At 50.4% G+C, this 16992-nt stretch overlaps 1 protein-coding gene across 1 annotated transcript in view; it reads right to left on the bottom strand.

Moving 5' to 3' along the window:
• Positions 1-15404, bottom strand: part of mtss1 (MTSS I-BAR domain containing 1) — a 180009-nt gene extending 164605 nt beyond the window's left edge. The window contains exon 1 of the mRNA XM_063040953.1: positions 14987-15404. Within this exon, the coding sequence (XP_062897023.1) occupies positions 14987-15061 (75 nt within the window). The 5' untranslated portion in view covers positions 15062-15404. The remainder of the gene's footprint in view (positions 1-14986) is intronic.
• Between the last annotated feature and the right edge of the window lie 1588 nt (positions 15405-16992).

Genomic DNA, 16992 nt, shown 5'->3' with positions numbered 1-16992 from the left:
TGGTTGGGGCATAGAATACCAGAGTCGGGAGACACATTTGGAATATCGTGTACAGTTCTGCTACAGAAGAGGTTCACCAGGATGTTGCCTGGATTACAGCGGAGGAGCTGCAAGGAGAGGCTGTATGAGGGTCAGAAACTGAGAGGAGACCTGATAGAGGTTAAGATTATGAGAGGCATGGATAGGGAGGTAGTCAGACAGCCAACTGTTCCCAGGCAGAAGCCTCAAACACCAGAGGGCATGCGATTAAGGTGGAAGGGGGTAAATTCAAAGGAGATGTGTAGGGCAATTTAGAGTGAGGAGTGCCTGGAACAGATACAGCAGAGTCATTTAAGAGGCTGTTAAATGGACACGTGAATATGTGGGACGGAGGCATACATGCAGAAGGGATTTTGCTCAGCACAGACATTATGGGCTGGGGGCCTGTTCCTGTGCTGTACTGTCACGGTAAGCGTGTCCAACAACTGGGAAACCTGTGCGGAGGGAAAGTGCACAGTCAGAAGGGCAGTCTCGACAAAGCTTTGAAACTGAAGCTGCCAAGGTGGTTTCCTGATGCACAGCAACTTTCATGTGTCACAGAGACCAACCCACTTGTTTCTGACATCTGCCGCATCTAATTTCCAATTCAGGGAGATTGCCTGTGCCTGACCCCAGGAATGTGTGACAGGAGAGTGTGGAGACAGATCCATTCTGTTCCTGACCCTGGGAGTGTGTGATGGGACAGTGTGGAGAGAGATTCATGCTGTTCCTGACTCCGGGAATGTGTGATGGGACACTGTGGAGAGAGATCCATTCTGTTCCTGACCCTGGGAGTGTGTGATGGGACAGTGTGGAGAGAGATTCATGCTGTTCCTGACCCCGGGAATGTGTGATGGGACACTGTGGAGAGAGATCCATTCTGTTCCTGAACCTGGGAGTGTGTGATAGGACATTGTGGAGAGAGATTCATTCTGTTCCTGACCCTGGGAGTGTGTGATGGGACAGTGTGGAGAGAGATTCATGCTGTTCCTGACTCCGGGAATGTGTGATAGGACATTGTGGAGAGAGATTCATTCTGTTCCTGACCCTGGGAGTGTGTGATGGGACAGTGTGGAGAGAGATTCATGCTGTTCCTGACCCCGGGAATGTGTGATGGGACACTGTGGAGAGAGATCCATTCTGTTCCTGAACCTGGGAGTGTGTGATAGGACATTGTGGAGAGAGATTCATTCTGTTCCTGACCCTGGGAGTGTGTGATGGGACAGTGTGGAGAGAGATTCATGCTGTTCCTGACCCCGGGAATGTGTGATGGGACACAGTGGAGAGAGATCCATTCTGTTCCTGAACCTGGGAGTGTGTGATAGGACATTGTGGAGAGAGATTCATTCTGTTCCTGACCCTGGGACTGTGAGATGGGACGTTGGTGTCGAGGGAGTTTCACTCTGTCTGACCCCGGGAGTGTGTGATGGGACAGTGTGGAGGGAGCTTCACTCTGTGTCTGACCCCTGGAGTGTGTGATGGGACGTTGGTGTGGAGAGAGCTTCACACCAGTCCCATCGACCCACACCCATCTGACCCTGGGTGTGTGAGATGGGACAGTGTGGAGAATGTGATGTGTGATGGGACTCTCTGTACCTGACACTGGGAGATGCGAAGTAGAACAATACAACACAGGAACAGAACTTCAGCCCACGAATTCTGTGTCAAACACGATGTACAATTAAACTGATCACTTCTGCCCTTCCTTCATCTGTATCCATGCCCCGAACATTCGTCTGCCTATCTGAAAGACTCATGAACACCTCCATCATCCGGCAACATTTCCCAGACACACACTACTCTGGAAAAAAAAATTGCCCCACCCACCCTCTTTAAACTTTTCCCTTCTTACCTTAAAGTGATGCCCTATAGAACTTAACACTTCTACCCAGTGTGAAAGATTCTGTCTGCCCAACTCACCCTTCCATAACTTTATAAATTCTGTTGGGCCTCTCTTTAGCCTCAACAACCTAAGATAATCCAACCTTGTCTTCAACCCCTTCAAAACCCCCACGCCCTTCCTGCAAAGCACACAATATTCCCAAATTCACTGTCTTCTACGGCTGCAGGATGACTGTTCTACACCGTTCCACAACCAACCAATATAAAGATGTCAAACACCTCCCTTACCACTGTCTAACTGGAGTGTGACTTTCAGGAGCTAGGAACTTAAATGCCAAGATCATTCTGAAGAGGATGTGTAGACTACCAACATGGATATATTTACACTTTGGTTAGACACTGGGTTGAAAGTTTGAGGGTGTTGATATAATTGAGAAGATCCCACTCTCTGCTCTCCTGCAGAGGGACCCCAGGCTGTGGCAGTGGATCTCAGTTCTAAGGTAGTGTCCTGTGCTGACCTTCATCCTTACCATAGAACATTATAGCACACAAACAAGTCCCTCCATCCATCTTGTCCATGGCAAACCATTAATCTCCCTGGTCCCATCGACCCACACCCGGACCATACCCCTCCATATCCCTCCCATCAATGTACCTATCCAAACTTCTCCCTGGTCCCATCAACCCACACCCGGATCATCATAGCCCTCCATATCCTTCTCATCCATGTACCTATCCAAACTTCTCCCTGGTCCATTGACCCACACCCGGACCATACCCCTCCATATCCCTCCCATCAATGTACCTATCCAAACTTCTCCCTGGTCCCATCAACCCACACCCAGATCATCATAGCCCTCCATATCCTTCTCATCCAAGTACCTATCCAAACTTCCCAAATGTTGAAATCGATCACTTCTGCTGGCAGCTCATTCCACTCTCACTACCCTCTCAATGAAGAAATTCCCCCGTGTTTCCCTTAAATATTTCACCTTTCAACCTTAACTTCTAGTTGTAGTCTCACCCAACCTCAGTGGAAAAAGCCTGCTTGCATTTAGCCTATCTATACCCCTCATAATTTTGTATACCTCTATCAAATCTCTTCTCAATCTTCTATATCCAAGGAATACAGTCCCAACCTATTCCACCTTTCCCTATAACTCGGCCCTCCAGTCCCAGCAACATCTGTGTAACAAACAAGATCGGCAGGTGCTGGAAATCCGAGCAACACACGCAAAATGCTGGAGGAACTCAGCAGGCCAGGCAGCATCTATGGAGAAAAGGACAGTCGATGTTTCAGGCCGAAACCCTTCCGCAGGACTGAAAGTTTTGACATTTTTGACAAATCTTGACAATGTGATGCCACTTTCAATGAATTATGGACCTGTATTCCTTTTTCCTACCACCCTCCCCAGTACTCTCCCATTCTCTCCCTACTCTGGTTGGTCTTCCCAAAGTGCAACACCTGACATTTGTCTGCATTAAATTCCATCCGCCATTTTGCAGCTCACTAAACCAGTTGGCCCAGATCCCGCTACAAGCTTTGATCATTTTTCTCGCTGTCCACTTCATCCTTAATCTTGGGGTCATCCACAAATCTGTTGATCCAGTTCACCAGATTATCATTCAGATCACTGATATACCATCACTACACGCGCTAACCAGAAGTCATGGGTGACCGCGGAGGTGCGTGCGCTGCTGAGGACCCGTGACTCCGCCTTCAGAGCAGGCAACAAGGCAGCCCTAACAGCGAGGGCCAGATTGTCCCGGGCCATCAGGGAGGCAAAGCGTGCACATGCCCAGCGAATCCACAGCCACTTCCAGGACAGCGGAGACACACAGCGCATGTGGAAAGGCATTCAGGACATCACCAACTACAAGACAACACCACCTGACTGTGTGGGTGATGCCTCCCTCCCAGATGCGTTGAATAACTTCTACGTTCATTTTGAGGCGGATAATGACGTGGCGGTGAGGAAGACCACCCCTCCTCCAAATGACCAGGTGCTGTGTCTTACCGCGGTCAATGTGAGGAGAACCCTGTGCAGGGTCAACCCACGGAAGGCTGCTGTACCAGACAATATTCCTGGCAGAGTGCTTAGAGGATGTGCAGATCAGCTAGCAGAGATTCTCACTGACATCTTCCCAACATCTCCCTGAGCAGCGCCATCTTTCCTACGTGCTTCAAGGTCGCCACCATCGTCCCCGTGACGAAGAAGTCTTCAGCATCCTGCCTCAATGACTACCATCCCGTTGTACTCACATCCATCATCATGAAGTGTATCAAGAGGCTCATCATGAGGCACATCAAGACCCTGCCGCCCCCTTCACTGGACCCCCTGCAGTTTGCGTACTGTCCCAATCGTTCAACAGACGACGCCATTGCCATCACCCTCCACCTGGCCCTAACCAACCTGGGCAACAAGGACACATACGTTCGAATGCTGTTCATAGACTTCAGTTCAGCATTCAAAATAGTTATTCCTCAGAAACTGATTGGAAAGCTGAGCCTACTGGGCCTGAACACCTCCCTCTGCAACTGGATCCTAGACTTCCTGACTGGGAGACCTCAGTCAGTCCGGATTGGAAGCAGCATCTCCAACACCATCACACTGAGCACGGGGGCTCCCCCAAGAGTCCACTGCTGATCACTCTGTTGACCCACGACTGTGCTGCAACACACAGCTCAAACCACATCATCGAGTCCGCCGATGACACGACCGTGGTGGGTCTCATCAGCAAGAACGATGAGTCAGCATACAGAGAGGAGGTGCAGTGGCTAACGGACTGGTGCAGAGCCAACAACCTGTCTCTGAATGTGAACAAAACAAAAGAGATGGTTGCTGACTTCAGGAGGACACGGAGCGACCACTCTCCGCTGAACAGCGGCGACTCCTCCCTAGAGATTGTTAAGAGCACCAAATTTCTTGGTGTTCATCTGGCGGAGAATCTCACCTGGTCCCTCAACACCAGCTCCATAGCAAAGAAAGACCAGCAGCGTGTCTACTTTCTGCGAAGGCTGAGAAAAGTCCATCTCCCACCCCCCATCCTCACCACATGCTACAGAGGTTGTATTGAGAGCATGCTGAGCAGCTGCATCACTGCCTGGTTCGGAAATTACACCATCTTGGATCGCAAGACCCTGCAGCGGATAGTGAGGTCAGCTGAGAAGATCATTGGGGTCTCTCTTCCCGCCATTACAGACATTTACACCACACGCTGCATCCATAAAGCAAACAATATTATGAAGGACCCCACGTACCCCTCGTACAAACTCTTCTCGCTCCTGCCATCTGGCAAAAGGCATTGAAGCATTCAGGCTGTCACGAGCAGACTATGTAACAGTTTCTTCCCCCATGCCATCAGACTCCTCAATACCCAGAGCCTGGACTGACACCAACCTACTGCCCTCCACTGTGCCTGTTGTCTTATTATTTATTGTCATGCCTGCACTGTTTTGTGCACTTTATGCAATCCTGAGTAGGTCTGTAGTCTAGAGTATTTTTTGTGTTGTTTTACGTAGTTCATTGTAGTTTTTGTATTGTTTCATGTCTCACCATGTTCCTGAAAAACATTGTCTCGTTTTTACTGTGTACTGTACCAGCAGTTATGGTCAAAATGACAATACAAAATGACTTGACTTGACTATAGATGATAAATCTGCCAGCTTCCGGTCAAGATGATGCATGCGTACAACACTCCTTCGCTTGACATCTTCTGGATAGATCGTCACTTCTTTTCTGGTTGTTTGTCATTTTGAGTGTGACTGCGGAACCGTTGGACCTGTGGTTTGCTGTTTGTGTGTCCCAGCACTCTGCAGTCCCTGGGAGGAAGAGGCATCTCGTGGCGGGCAGGCTGCAGGACGGGGCATGAGCGATGTTCGGCGCCACTTGGCCCATTACAGCGGTGAGGGAGACTGAAGCATCCAGGGAAGTGCAGAGCATGAGTGCCAGCTGCCTGCCCGCTGATGGCAGAGGAATGCTCCTCCACGCTGCCAGACAGCCTGCACCTGTGTCCAGAGAGTGTTGCCTAGGCTTTCTGCATCTTGGATGTGGACTTGGAATATATAGAAACATACATCAAAGTTGCTGGTGAACGCAGCAGGCCAAGCAGCATCTATAGGAAGAGGCGCAGTGGACGTTTCAGGCCGAGACCCTTCGTCAGGACTAACTGAAGGAAGAGTGAGTAAGGGCTTTACTCACTCTTCCTTCAGTTAGTCCTGACGAAGGGTCTCGGCCTGAAACGTCGACTGTGCCTCTTCCTATAGATGCTGCTTGGCCTGCTGCGTTCACCAGCAACTTTGATGTATGTTGCTTGAATTTCCAGCATCTGCAGAATTCCTGTTGTTTGGAATATATAGACTTCTTTTTCAGTCTTTAGTGTTTTTATATTCTGTATTTTTCACCCGATCTTTCTGTTTTTATTGGGTGGGAGGACGGATTTGGGGGGGGTGTCGATATGCCTGATCCATTTCGTTTGTTTTTTTGTGTGGGAGGAGGAATTTGGGGGGGGGGGGTCGATATTCCTGATCCGTTTTGTTCGTTTTTTTTGTGCGATGATGGGGGATTTGGGGGTTGATGATCGTGCTGCCTTTCTTTTATTTCTCGGTTTCATGGCTACCCGGAGAAGAATAATTTCAAAGTTGTTTACCTTGATAATAATTGAATGTTTGAACCTCTGAACAATGGACCCAGCAACCCTCTACTACCACTCTCTGGCATCTCCCAGAAAGCCAACGTCTAATCCAATTTACTACCTCATCTTGAATGTTGAGCAACTGAATCCTCTTGACCAGCCTCCCATGCAGGACCTTGTCAAATGCCTTGCTAAAGTCCATGTGGACAACATCCACTAGCATGCCTTCATCAACTTTCCTGGTAACTTCCACAACAAACTTGATAAGATTGATTAGACACGACCTAACTAAAAAAATTCATTTTTGAAGGCCTCTCTCTTTCCAAGTACACCTTTGTCAGAAAACAGCCTGTCCCAATCCACACTTGCCAGATCAAATTTCTCCAATTTAGAATCTCAACCCCCGAACCAGACCTATCTTTTTGCATATTGCTTTGAAACTAATGGCATTGTGATCATTAAATGCAAAGTGTTCCCCTTCACAAATTTCTGTCACCTGCCCTGCCTCATTCTCTCATAACAGATCCAGTATCTCACTCTCTCATTGGGAGTATTGATAAAAGAAACTTTCTTGAACACATTTGATAGACTCTATCTAGACCTTTTTCAGTATGGAAATCCTAATCAACATGTGGAAGGTTAAAATCACCTACTATCACAACCTTCTTCCTACAGTCTGTGATCTTTATAGAAATTGGTTCCTCCAAATCCCACGGACTGTTGGGTTGTCTATAATATAGCCCCATTAACATGGTCGTACCTTTCTTATTCCTCAGTTCCACCCATAAAGTCTGACTAGATGAGTTCTCCAGCTTCGTCTGTCCCGTCTGAGCACTACATTGACATCTTCCCTGACTAGTAATGTCATCCCTCCCCCTTTAATCCCTCCCATTCTATCACATCTAAAACTATCAAGCTGCCGGTTCTGCCCCTCCTGCAACAAGTCCACTAATGGCGACAACGTTATAATTCCAGGGGTTGATCCAAGCTCTGAACTCACCTGCCTTTCCTGTGATACTTCTTGCACTGAAATATACACAGCTCAGAACGTCAGTCCCACCATCTCGACCTTTTGATTGTTGACTTTATGTCGGCTCCACAACATGTCTCCAATATCTCTCTGCTATCTGTTCTAGCATTCTGGTTCCCATTCCCCTGTATAGCCTAGCAAACCTTCCTGAGAGGATAATAATCCCTCCAGTCCAAGTCCCTCCTGTACACCTTCCCTGGGAGAGAGCCCAATGATCCAAAAAAAAATCTTATCCCCTGCCTCCTTCACCAACTCCTTAGCCACGCGTTACATTGTATGATCTTCCTGTTTTTTGCCTCACTAGCATGTGGCACAGGTAGCAGTGCTGAGATCACAACCCTGGAGGTCCTGCCCCCTTAACGCAGCACGCAACTCTCTGAGTTCCCTTTGCAGGACCTCGTTACCCATGTCACTGGACCATAACCCCTGGCTGCTCACCCTCCCCCTTCATAATGCCGTGGATTCCATCCGAGATGGCCTGACCTTGACACACAACGGACGGTTTGATTGTGGAGTGCACAAGGTGGAGCCACTTCAGAGCACAGAACTCAGAGAGAACCTTGCCCTCTAGGTTCAGTGCCAGTGTTGAAGAGAGGCCGTGCAGTAACAGGAGAATCTCCCCTGCATAGCCCGGGTAACAGTGGGCAGTCACCGACCAGAGCAGAGACAGCAGGTTCACACTCACGGGGCTGCTCCCCAGTTCAACTCCCAAGGTGCCTGTGGGGGGTGCGGGCTGCCAATGAGAGGGGTAGATGGTGGGTGGGGAACAGTGGCATTGGCACAGTCATTGTCTGTGCCAACGAGAGGGGTAGATGGTGGAGGGGGAATAGTGGCATTGGCACAGTCATCATCTGTGCCAACGAGAGGGGTAGATGGTGGGTGGGGAACAGTGGCATTGGCACAGTCATTGTCTGCCAACAAGAGGTGTAGATAGTGGTGTGGGCACAGTCATCATCTGTGCCAACCAGCCTCACTCTGACTGCCCTCCTTCAAGCCCAATCCCACCTCAGCTACTGGAGCTTGATGGGCATCAGCTGCCACACAGGAGGGCACAGAAAGGTCCCAGCAGCCTGAGCATGAATCTCCGGGCAGCTAAGCAGGGAAGGGGTAAAGAGTGAGCTCAGTCCACAGAGGGGCCTGAATCCCAGTCACACCCCCAGGAGGTGAAGGGGTGGGGTATTCTCCTTGTCCCAACTCCTCACACAGGGGAGTAGCTACCAGAGCCCAAAGACTGTCAGGCCAGCAGTGCTGAGGGGTCTCCCTGTCCACGGCCGAGAAAGCCACAGGGGAGGACAAAACGAACTGGAGGTGCTCTCTGCCCTAGCGATTGGAGGGGCCGAAGATGGTGAGGACACTGACACTGGAATGAGTATTGCCCGGTGTGTGAAGCACATCGCCTCACAGGAGCCTGGACTGTATACCATCTCTCAGTGAAACAGAGCCAAGAGGCTCAGGCAGGAACAGCGTTAAATCCACAAGTTGTAACAGGCAGCAAGCAGAGGATGAGTTGTGGGGAGAGGAAGGAACAGTGAGTCAGTGATGAGTCAGGCTCTGTCATACTGTTGGTTTGAGGGCCAGTCAAACTCGAGGCTGAGGTGTGCAGGGGGTGGAACTACAGCTGGGTGGGGCCAGCAGCTAGTGATGAACCATTGGCCAGACCCAGAATGGGGAACACAGTTCAGATGAGCGATTGATCAGATCCTGAGAGGGGACCACAGTTCAGATGAGTGATTGATCAGATCCAGAGTGGGGAACACAGGTCAGATGAGCCATTGATCAGATCCCGAGTGGGGAACACAGTTCAGATGAGCGATTGATCAGATCCTGAGAGGGGACCACAGTTCAGATGAGTGGTTGATAAGATCCCGAGAGGGGACCACAGTTCAGATGAGTGATTGATCAGATCCCGAGTGGAGAGCACAGGTCAGATGAGTGATTGATCAGATCCAGAGTGGGGAACACAGTTCAGATGAGCGATTGGTCAGATCCCGAGTGGGGAACACAGTTCAGATGAATTATTGATCAGATCCCGAGTGGGGGAGCACAGTTCAGATGAGTGATTGATCAGATACTGAATGGGGAGCACAGTTCAGATGAGTGATTAGTTAGTCCCAAGTGGGGAACACAGGTCAGATGAATTATTGATGAGACCTGGAATGGGGAACACTGGTCAGTGACTCACCTGTTCACCACTCATTCATACCCTCTGCAGTAAATGGTTACACCGAGGCAGAGAGTTCGCTGCATTCCTGCATACCACCACAGACTGCAGCTCACTCTGGGGCTAGCAAAGGCCCATTACCATTACCACAACCACAGGCTATCAGACACTGCCCAACAGCACCTTCTGTGTGCTCAGTGACAGCCCACGGACATATCAGACCACAGGGACTAGGCATAAACATACAGTATCGCCCCAGTAAACTGTCATACCCCACTATAACAGGCACTGTCCAAACACAAAGCCTGGTAGTTTGGAAAGTCAAGATAGGCACACGGATGAAAGGAAAATGAAGAACTATGTAGGAGGGAAGGGTAGATTGATCTTGGAGTAGGTTAAGGGGTTTGCAGCACATCATGGGCCGAAGAGACTGTGCCGATTTAGAGTTGGACTGTCACAGTAAACAGTAGGGCCCTGGGGAGTGCTGTGTAGCAGAGGATCCTCAGAATACAGCTAACGGTTCCCTCAAAGTGCTATCATGGGTAGACAGGCTGGCCTTCACCACTCAGGGCAGTCTGTATCGAAATTGAGAGGTCACGGTACAAGATGCTGATGAGGCCACACTTGCAGTGTTGTATTCAAAATGTTATTAAATTGGAAAGGTGCAGGAAAGATTTATAAGGATATTGTTAGAAACATAGAACATAGAATAGTACAGCGCAGTACGGGCCCTTTGGCCCACATTGTTGTGCTGACCCTCAAACCCTGCCTCCCATATAACCCCCATCTTAAATTCCTCCATATACTTGTCTAGTAGTCTCTTAAACTTCACTAGTGTATCTGCCTCCACCACTGACTCAGGCAGTGCATTCCACACACCAACCACTCTCTGAGTAAAATACCTTCCTCTAATATCCCCCTTGAACTTCCCACCCCTTACCTTAAAGCCATGTCCTCTTGTATTGAGCAGTGGTGCCCTGGGGAAGAGGCGCTGACTATCCACTCTATCTATTCCTCTTATTATCTTGTACACCTCTATCATGTCTCCTCTCATCCTCCTTCTCTCCAAAGAGTAAAGCCCTAACTCCCTTAATCTCTGATCATAATGCATACTCTCTAAACCAGGCAGCATCCTGGTAAATCTCCTCTGTACCCTTTCCAATGCTTCCACATCCTTCCTATAGTGAGGACACCAGAACTGGACACAGTACTCCAAGTGTGGCCTAACCAGGGTTTTATAGAGCTGCATCATTACATCACGACTCTTAAACTCTATCCCTCGACTTATGAAAGCTAACACCCCATAAGCTTTCTTAACTACCCTATCCACCTGTGAGGCAATTTTCAGGGATCTGTAGACATGTACCCCCAGATCCCTATGCTCCTCCACACTACCAAGTATCCTGCCATTTACTTTGTACTCTGCCTTAGAGTTTGTCCTTCCAAAGTGTACCACCTCACACTTCTCCGGGTTGAACTCCATCTGCCACTTCTCAGCCCACTTCTGCATCCTATCAATGTCTCTCTGCAATCTTCGACAATCCTCTACACTATCTACAACACCACCAACCTTTGTGTCGTCTGCAAACTTGCCAACCCACCCTTCTACCCCCACATCCATGTCGTTAAGTAGAGGTCCCAGAACAGATCCTTGTGGGACACCACTAGACACAATCCTCCAATCTGAATGTACTCCCTCCATCATGACCCTCTGCCTTCTGCAGGCAAGCCAATTCTGAATCCACCTGGCCAAACTTCCTTGGATCCCATGCCTTCTGACTTTCTGAATAAGCCTACTGTGTGGAACCTTGTCAAGTGCCTTACTAAAATCCATATAGATCACATCCACTGCACTACCCTCATCTATATGCCTGGTCACCTCCTCAAGGAATTCTATCAGGCTTGTTAGACACGATCTGCCCTTCACAAAGCCATGCTGACTGTCCCTGATCAGACCATGATTCTCTAAATGCTCAGACATCCCATCTCTAAGGATCTTTTCCAACAGCTTTCCCACCACTGACGTAAGGCTTACTGGTCTATAATTACCCGGACTGTCCCTACTACCTTTTTTAAACGAGGGGACAACATTCGCCTCCCTCCAATCCACCGGTATCATCCCCATGGACAATGAGGACATAAAGATACTAGCCAGAGGCTCAGCAATCTCTCCCTTGGCCTCGTGGAGCAGCCTGGGGAATATTCCGTCAGGTCCCGGGGACTTAACCGTCCTAATGTATTTTAACAACTCCAACACCTCCTCTCCCTTAATATCAACATGCTCCAGAACGTCAACCTCACTCATATTGTCCTCACCATCATCAAGTTCCCTCTCATTGGTGAATACCGAAGAGAAGTGTTCATTGAGGACCTCGCTCACTTCCACAGCCTCCAGGCATATCTTCCCACCTTTATCTCTAATCAGTCCTACCTTCACTTCTGTCATCCTTCTTCACATAATTGAAGAAAGCCTTGGGGTTTTCCTTTACCCTACTTGCCAAGGCTTTCTCATGCCCCCTTCTTGCTCTTCTCAGCCCCTTCTTAAGCTCCTTTCTTGCTTCCCTATATTCCTCAATAGACCCACCTGATCCTTGGCTTCCTAAATCTTATGTATGTTGCCTTCTACCACCTGACTAGATTTTCCATCTCACTTGTCACCCATGGTTCCTTCACCCTACCATTCCTTATCTTCCTCACCAGGATAAATTTAGGACTCGAGAAATTGGGTTATAGAGAGAGATTGGACAGACTTTATCTTCATTCTCTGGAGCGTAGGAGACATAGATGATCTTATAGAGGTGTATAAAATCATGAGGGGCTTAGAGAGGGTAAATACACTGAGTCTCATTCCTAGGGAATCAAGTGGAGGGCAGAGGGTTAATCTGAGACAGGGAAGAGTTGTACACCACACTCAGAGTACATGGACGGAGTGGTTGGTTGAGGCAGATACACAAAAGATATATGGAGAAGTACATGGCCAGGAAAAGTTTAGAGGGAAATAAGCCAAATATCAGCAAATGAGACTGGGAATCTTGGTTGACATGGGCCAGATGGGCTGAAAGGCCTTTCTCCATGCTGAACGACTCTTGGACATTCACAGGTCACAACAGAGAGATAGACGGGTCAGACACTCAGTTATTTCAGCCAGTGAACCAGCCCTACAGCGTTACAGCCAAGGCCAATCGGTCTATCCCATCAGTACTGTTCTATCAGCCTCACAGGTTACTTGTCTTCATGTCACAACTTCCTTTGCCCCCGGTGCAGAAACCTCCTCCTGGAACATGCAGCAGCTCCTCGCCCGCTGGGTCCAGGCACAGCTGTCAAAGTGACACCGGCACGTGTCGGCTCCGCGTGCCGGCCACAGGCGCACAGACACGACGCGACTGCCATGGCAGGAGTAGAGCAGCACCGGTGCCCTGTACAGCTGGTGTCTCCACACCTGAGTGATGCTTTGAAAGGTGATTGACGGGCAACAGTGAGGCACTGAAGCACTGCACTACTGGGCACTGAAATATGGTGACCTTGGGCACTGGTGTACTGCACCACCAGGCACTGGCATGACAGTCTGAAAGACAAGTGCTGGGTAACTTTTTGCCCGTATCTGGTCAGGACATGCACAGTCCAGCCATAGATGGTTACACCATCATGTAACACAGTCTGGACAGCAAATTGTGCTAATGGTCACAGCAGGTCGTAACAGTGACCACAGTTCCGGTATGTTGAAACACACACTGACTGGGACAGCAACAGCAGAGTCTCAATCCGGAGTCTCCCAATGAAGCTGAGTCACAATCTCCCAGGAGGAACCGTGCACCAGAGTTTAACACTGAACCGGGCAGTCAGAGTCTCCAACCTCTTTGGACAGCGAACGACGGCCACAGCGTGGTGGTGCTTGACAGCTCTCACCAATTACTGCCCCTTTCCTCTGCCGAAACACGAAATGAGGCAGCAATACCCAACACAGACACACCTTAGCCACAAACAACTTGAGAGAAACACATCTATATCATTGCAGTTTAAATGTTCCCAAAGATTAGATCTGTAAAGTTAAACATTCCACCAGACTAGATTAAACTTTGAAAAGACTCTTTACAATCTGCCGACCACAGCTGAAGACTGACTTCCAGTATTAAACCACCTGATATTTAACGCATTCAATGGGCTACTGTCAGTGTGCAGTTCTCAGTCTTTGTAACAAGTGCTCCAGCTCTTGCCTCTTTCACATTGTACCTAGCAAGCGTCACAGTCTCTCACACACACACTCCCAAGGAGAGGCACTTCCCAACAACTGACTCCATATCAATAAACGTCTCTCAGTAAAGACTTTGGCCAGACACCTTTACTCAAACCACATCAGACAGCTCAGTCTGTAAGACACTCCCACTCCCTCCCTCTCAACCCACCCTCACTCAGCACCTCCCCCTCCCTCACCCACTCAATCCCCACTCCGAGTCCCTCAGCCCACCACTCGGTTCCCTCCCCCGTCCCTCTCTCCCTCAGACCCTCAGCACCTCCCACTCCCTCACTCCCCCTCCAGACCGTCAGCCCACCTCCTTTCCCCACCCTCCCCTGCCCCTCAGCCCCTCTCCCTCACCCTCCCCGCTCCCTCAACCCCTCTCCCCACCCCTTCACCCCCTCTCCTCTGTTCCCTCAGCCCCTCACCCCCTCCCTCCTGTTCCCTCAGTCCCCCTTCCCTTCCCGCTCCCTCAGCTCCCTTCCCCTCCCTGCTCCCTCAGCCCCTCTCCCCTCGCTCCCAGCCCCTCTCCCCCCTCCCCGCTCCCTCAGCCCCTCTCCCCCTCCCTCCCCGCTCCCTCAGCCCCTCTCCCCCTCCCTCCCCGCTCCCTCAGCCCCTCTCTCCCTCCCTCCCCCGCTCCCTCAGCCCCTCTCTCCCTCCCTCCCCCGCTCCCTCAGCCCCTCTCTCCCTCCCTCCCCCGCTCCCTCAGCCCCTCTCTCCCTCCCTCCCCGCTCCCTCAGCCCCTCTCCCCGTCCCTCCCCGCTCCCTCAGCCTCTCTCCCCTCAGCCTCTCTCCCCCGCTCCCTCAGCCCCTCTCCCCTCCCTCCCCAGACCCTCTCCCCTCTCTCCCCAGACCCTCTCCCCCTCCCTCCCCCGCTCCCTCAGCCCCTCTCCCCTCCCTCCCCCCGATTCATCAGCCCCCTCAGCCCCTCTCCCCTCCCTCCCCCCGATTCATCAGCCCCCTCCCCTCCCCTCCCTCTCCCGCTCCCTCAGTCCTCCGCCTCCAGTCCCTTCCTCCCTCCTCCTCCAGTACCCCAACCCCTCTCCTCGCTCATTCGTTCTCCCACCTTCATGTCGCTCATGATGGTCTGGAAGAGGCCGCCGAGCGCGCTGCAATCCTTCTCCATTCCTCCCGCGTCCATCTTCACCGCGCCGGGTCTCGGTGTCGGGGCTCCGGGACTCCGTCCGATCGGTCACCAGGGCTCTGGGATGGTTGCGGCGCTTAGATGCCGCACGGATACATTGTATCAGAATGTAGCTAGTGGCGGCTCCCGACTCCCGACTCCCGGCTCCCGACTCCCGACTCCCGGCTCCCGACTCCCGACTCAATGCCCGCACTTCCCTCACTCCTTTCGCTCTCTCACTCTGTGTGTGTGTGTGTGCGTCTGTCTCTCTCTCACTTCTCACTTCCTCTCTCCCTCACTACCGCCCTCACTGACCCTCTCGTTCGCCCCCGGCTCCCATTTTCCTCTCCGGGGGCGGCCGCTTCAGTTCGGGGCGGAGTCGAGTATCTTCGGCAATTTCCGCTCAAACGCTTCGGGCATTTCCGCCGCTGCTGCTTACAACGCGTCCGCTGCCCCAGCATTGGGCACCACACTGCCGCCCCCCCCCCCGGCCGCACCACGCTGCCCCCAGCATTGGGCACCATACTGCCCCTCAGCCGCACCACTGGCCATAGACCGAGCTACCGACCACACATCACCTACTGATCATCGTGACCACTCGACCTGGGAGTTTGATGCCATACACAATGGAGGGCCTTGACTTTGTACTAAGCACACTTTTCAAAATAAAATTTAAAAACAGGAATAGAACTGAATAAGAGTCCTCCTCGTCTAGGGTACTCTCTGCCCCTGTGGTGCCATTCTGCAAAGCCTCCAGTTAGTCAATGGCACTGGTCCCTCTCCAGGGACACCCCCAGGAGAGGGGCAGCTATTCTGCTCAGGAAGAATCCACTGCCAGGACCTTGGAACGTCCAGCTCAGTCAGGATGTCCACCTCGGCCAGAATATCCACCTCACCTTGACCAGGCCCAGGGTCAAAGCCATGAGGAGGATGACCAACCATCTGGGTCCTTCCTCCAGCACAGATCCCTGCTTCTCTGAGAACCTTCCACTGGCTATTGATCTGCACAACTGGCAGAACAGACCACCCTGGGGGTGTCTGGTTGGCATGGTGTGGGTGGAGAGTATGCAGGCAGCAGGATGTGGCCGCTCCTGCTGGACTCCTCTCCAAAGTCCTTTGAACTTTCAGCAGACATTCTGCAACAGTGTGCAAAGTGGAATCCAGGCTACAACTACACCAAACCCTCAAAAGAGTTTTTGTAAAGCCTTCTCCTGAGCCACGTGCATCCCTCTGCAACTGGTTCCTAGAAAACCTCATCCTGATTCCTGGTAGAAGGAGACAGACCAGCTACCTGGGAAAGGTGGTCCCGGATTATATAGATGTTTCTTTCCCTGGATGGACCAAACCAAGACCGATGATGTGGGGTAGTATGGAGCCCAGCTGATGAACAAGGCCTGTAATCCACTTCAATGTCAGATGTTGGAAACACTTAATTACTTAACGGGTCAAGCTATGCACTTCCAACAGTCAGTGAGGGAAGAAACGGTTGGTCTTTTAAGTCAGAATTTGGTTTATTGCCAATAACATCACATATGTCAAAGACCCTTCTTCAGAAATGGAAAAGTGAGAGAGAAGTTTGTTGAGGGGTGGAGAGGGCAGAGGGAATGTCTATAAATGGGGCAGATCATCTCTCATTTGACAAATCACCTGAAATTTGGTCAAGGTAGCAATTCCTTTTAAAAATCAACTGTGGACACATCAATGGAGAGGGCATCTACAGCATTCAGAATTCAGAATTCCGAATCAGGTTTATTATCACTGGCATGTGGTATGAAATTTGTTAGCTTAGCAGCAGCAGTTCAATGCAATGCATAATCTAGAAGAAAAAATGATAATGATATATTATATTATATATTATAATATATTATATCATAAAATGATATAATAATTATAAGTAAATAGCTGAGGTAAGTACCTGAAATTGTTACATTTAGTATTAAATACCAAAA

The sequence above is a fragment of the Mobula hypostoma genome, chromosome 2, assembly GCF_963921235.1.
Source record: "Mobula hypostoma chromosome 2, sMobHyp1.1, whole genome shotgun sequence".
Taxonomy (NCBI): domain Eukaryota; kingdom Metazoa; phylum Chordata; class Chondrichthyes; order Myliobatiformes; family Myliobatidae; genus Mobula; species Mobula hypostoma.
Note: the sequence above shows the minus strand (reverse complement) of the source record. Positions and strands in the feature narration are given on the sequence as shown.